At 41.5% G+C, this 4,122-nt stretch overlaps 1 protein-coding gene across 1 annotated transcript in view; it reads left to right on the top strand.

The window, feature by feature from the left end:
* Window positions 1-4,122, top strand: part of LOC106873287 (DNA-directed RNA polymerase III subunit RPC2) — a 78,329-nt gene that overhangs the window by 62,471 nt on the left and 11,736 nt on the right. Inside the window, exons 24-25 of the mRNA XM_052965909.1 lie at window positions 1,010-1,027; window positions 4,080-4,122. The exon at window positions 4,080-4,122 is cut by the window's right edge and continues 12 nt beyond it. Of these exons, the coding sequence (XP_052821869.1) occupies window positions 1,010-1,027; window positions 4,080-4,122 (61 nt within the window). The remainder of the gene's footprint in view (window positions 1-1,009; window positions 1,028-4,079) is intronic.

The following is a 4,122-nucleotide window of genomic DNA, read 5'->3' as shown; positions in this document are numbered from 1 at the left end:
CTGAACCCGGAACCATGTGGTTGGTAAACAAGCTACTTTCCACACAGCCACTCCTGCACCTATCCTATGTTAACTTTTCTGTTCTTCTCCTGAGACTTTATAATTAATACAACCAGCAGTTTAGCAACGTTTCCCTTTGAAGACAGCTTCTTCATTGTAACTTCGTTAATAAAACTCATACAGTTAATTACTCTGTCAGAGAAAACTGCTTCAATACCACATATTTTGTTGTTTGCTAAACCTGTTCTTGTTTTGTTTAGTTTAGTTTTTTCTGTGCTGCTTGTTTTAATTATCGTTTTGGATGCATTGCTTGCATCACCTCTCCTCATGCCACGGTCATCATCATCATCATCATCATCATCATCATCGTTATTGCTGTTGTTTTTATTAAGGCAGTGAGCTGGCAGAATTATTAAGCAGCATCATCATCATCGTTTAACGTCCGTTTTCCATGCTGGGATGGGTTGGATGGTTTGACTGAGAGCTGGCAAGCCAGGGGGCCACACCAGGCTCCAGTCTGATCTGGCAGTGTTAAGGGACATGCTCAACTGGTTATGGTCAAACAACGGACAAGCAAATCTGGTATTGAGCAGAATATTTGCTGTAGCCCATCTTTTTATACCAAGACAAAACGATGTACATGATAACACTTCCAATCAGTTAAGATCAGAATCCATGAGAGCCATTGCCTGGTACTGCATCCGGGCATTTATTATTATTATTATTATTATTTGGATGGTGGAGTGGCAGAATCCTTAGAACATTGGACAAAATGTTTGGTGGCATTTTATCTGGCTCTCTACATTCCGAGTTCAAATCTTACCTAAGTCAACTTTGCAGTTCATCTTTTTTTCAGGGTTTATAGAAGATAGTACCGGTCGCATACTTGGGCCAGTGGTATTGACTAACCCCCCCCCCAAATATTGGTCTTGTACCTTAGCCAAAATCCATTATTCTTCCTGTATCTGTCCTGTTTATATTAATACATCTCCTCTTTTATTTATTTCAGGGTATTTGTCCAGATATTGTAAGTATTAACAAAACTTTTCAAATTGGATTTCTTTTAACCCTAAGTAAATGCACATGGCTTGGTGGCTATTGTATTCAGCTCATGATCATAAGGTTGTGAGTTCAATTCCCGGTGACTACTCAAGTCCACTCACCTGGCCAAAATGAGTTGTACCTGTATTTCAAAGGTCCAGCCTTGTCTCACTCTGAGTTACGCTGGCTCTCCCTGAGAACTACATTAGGGGTATGTGTGTCTGTGGAATACTCAGCCGCTTAACACTCATTGTCATAACTGACAGAGGGCCAATTTAACCCAATGCTACCTCTGATCAAGTAGGCCCATGATCACAGGTGAGCCAGCACTGTTCATCTTGTCTCATTTTTTTTTTTACCTGTAACTACATTAATTAATCTGCCCCTCTTTCATGTTTTGTGAGCAAGTGGCGGGTGGGGTATGATTTGAAGGAAATTTGGCTTTTATTTCTAGCACTTAGGGACTCTTGTTATTGTTCAGAATGACTTCTCTGTGTGTGCGTATGTATGTGCTTGTGTGTGCATGTATGTATATATGTTTGTACATGTGTGTACATATGTGTGTGTGTATGTGTGTATATGTGTGTGCATATGTGTGTGTGCATGTATGTATATATATATATATATATGTGTGCATGTGTGTGCGCATGTGTTTATATGTATGTGCATGTGTGTGCATGTATGTATAAATGTATGCATGTGTGTATATATATGCATGTGTGTGCATATGTGTGTACATGTATGTATATATGTTTGTGCATGTATGTGCATATATGTGTGTGTGCATATATGCGTGTGTGCATGTATGTGTATATATGTGTGTGTGCATATATGCGTGTGTGCATGTGTGTATATGTATGTGTATCTGCATGCATATGTGTGCGTTCATGTGTGTATGTGTTTGGCCTCCTTGTCTGACATTGAGCATCATCACCATACTATTAGTTCTTCATTTCCAATCTTCCATGCACAGACATACGACGGGCTTCTTTCAGTTTCCGTCTACCAAATCCACTCACAAGGCTTTGGTCGGCCCGAGGCTATAGTAGAAGACACTTGTCCAAGGTGCCACGCAGTGGGACTGAACCTGGAACCATGTGGTTGGTAATCCAGCTACTTACCACACAGCCTCTGCTCCTCATTCACATCATTTTTCTATTGTTCTGAGGCCTCACACTCGGCTGCTGCTGTGGTTGTTATTCAGGTGTAGACTGGTTTTTACCAGTTTATCTTGTTGTCACTGATGTGTGAGGTGAGGTGAGATAAGTCCTTCTTATGTCTCCTGTCTATCAAAAAAAAGCCCTTAATATCTTGCCTCTGGCTCTGTTCAAATGATCTACCTTTATGTTTGTTGTTTTTGCTAAGCATTCATGGCTGTGTGGTTAAGAGGCTCTCTTTGCGACCTGGTAGTTTCAGGTTCAGTCCCACCTGTGTCTGGCCATGGAGAAATATTAGCTCGTTTGGCCACCGGTAGGTGTTGGCAACAGGAGGGACGTCGAAATATAGAAAATATCATCATCATCATCATCATTTAATGTCCGTTGTTCAAGGTGGCCTGGGTTGGACAGTTTGACCAGGGCCGGTAAGCTGAGGGGCTACACCAGACTCTAGTCTGATTTGGCATGGTTTCTACGGCTGGATGCCCTTCCTAACGCCTACCACTCTGAGAGTGTAATGGGTGCTTTTACATGTCACTGGCACAGGTGCCAGTTGTGTGACACCAGTATCTGCTACGACTACAGTTCCACTCAGCTTGATGGCTCTTCTTCTCAAGCACAACATATTGCCGAATGTCTTGGTCATTTGTCATTGCTTCCATGAGGCCCAGTGATCGAAAGGTGCTAGTTACACAACACCAGCATCGGTGACATTGCTACTGTGAGGCCCAATGCTTGAAAGGTGCCTTTTATGTATCACCGGCACAGATGCCAGTTATGTGACACCAACAACAGCTACGACTATGATTTCACTTGGCTTGATGGGTGTTTTCGAGCATGGTATATCTTCAACGGTCTCGGTCACTAGCCATTGCCTTTGTGAGGCCCCACATTTGAAGATCATGCTTCAACACCTGGTCCCATGTCTTCCTGGGTCTCCCTCTTCCAAAGGAAAGGCAAAGGAGCCGATACAGCTTGGCACCTGTGACGTCGCAACTCATTTCTACAGCTGAATGAACTGGAGCAACATGAAATAAAGTCTGGGAATTGAACTCACTACCTCACAATCGTAACCTTAACACTCTAACCACTGAGCCATGTGCTCAGTGGTTAGAGTTTCCATCTACCAAATCCACTCACAAAGTTTATATCACCATCATCCATCACCATTTAACGTCCATTTTCCATGCTGGTATGGGATGGCTGGTTTTGCATTCCCTGTTGTCCCCTTCTGTGAGATCATACAGGTGTACAACCATGTGAACTTATATCAAACCTGTTTCATGTCTGAATATCTGAAATGCGTTATTTTTAATACGATTACAATTTTTCAAACCATTAGATTCCTCTTTAAAGACACATATATATATATTTTTTAAATTTAGCATTTACATCTGCACAAAAGGAATTGTTAAGTAAAATTTTAATCTCTAAAAACGAGGTTAATAGTTTGGAAAATTGTAATGTTGTGAATATTTAACCATATAACCTTGTGAATACACATACAAGTATATCTTTAAAACTGTGTAACCTTGTGAAGGCGCATGGCTCAGTGGTTAGAGCATTGAGGTTATGATCGTGAGGTAGTGAGTTCAATCCCCAGACTGGGCAGTTGACAGAACCGTTAGCATGCTGGGGAAAATGCTTAATGGAATTTTGTCCATTTTTATGTTCTGAGTTCAAATTTTGCCAAGGTTAATTTTGCCTTTCATTCTTTCAGGGTTGATAGAACAAGGACCAGTTGATCCCTGGGATCAATGTCATCGACTATCTCCAACCCCCAGTCCCCACCTTGGGAATTGCAGGCCTTGTGCCAAAATTTGTAATCCTTATCATTTCAGTCAGCAAAGCACCAACACTTTTTTGCCTTTATTTTTTCAGATAATGAACCCTCATGGCTATCCGTCCCGTATGACTGTTGGCA

Source organism: Octopus bimaculoides, chromosome 2 (assembly GCF_001194135.2).
Source record: "Octopus bimaculoides isolate UCB-OBI-ISO-001 chromosome 2, ASM119413v2, whole genome shotgun sequence".
Taxonomy (NCBI): domain Eukaryota; kingdom Metazoa; phylum Mollusca; class Cephalopoda; order Octopoda; family Octopodidae; genus Octopus; species Octopus bimaculoides.
The sequence above is the reverse complement of the archived record's forward strand: the minus strand, read 5'-3'. Positions and strand labels throughout refer to the sequence as shown.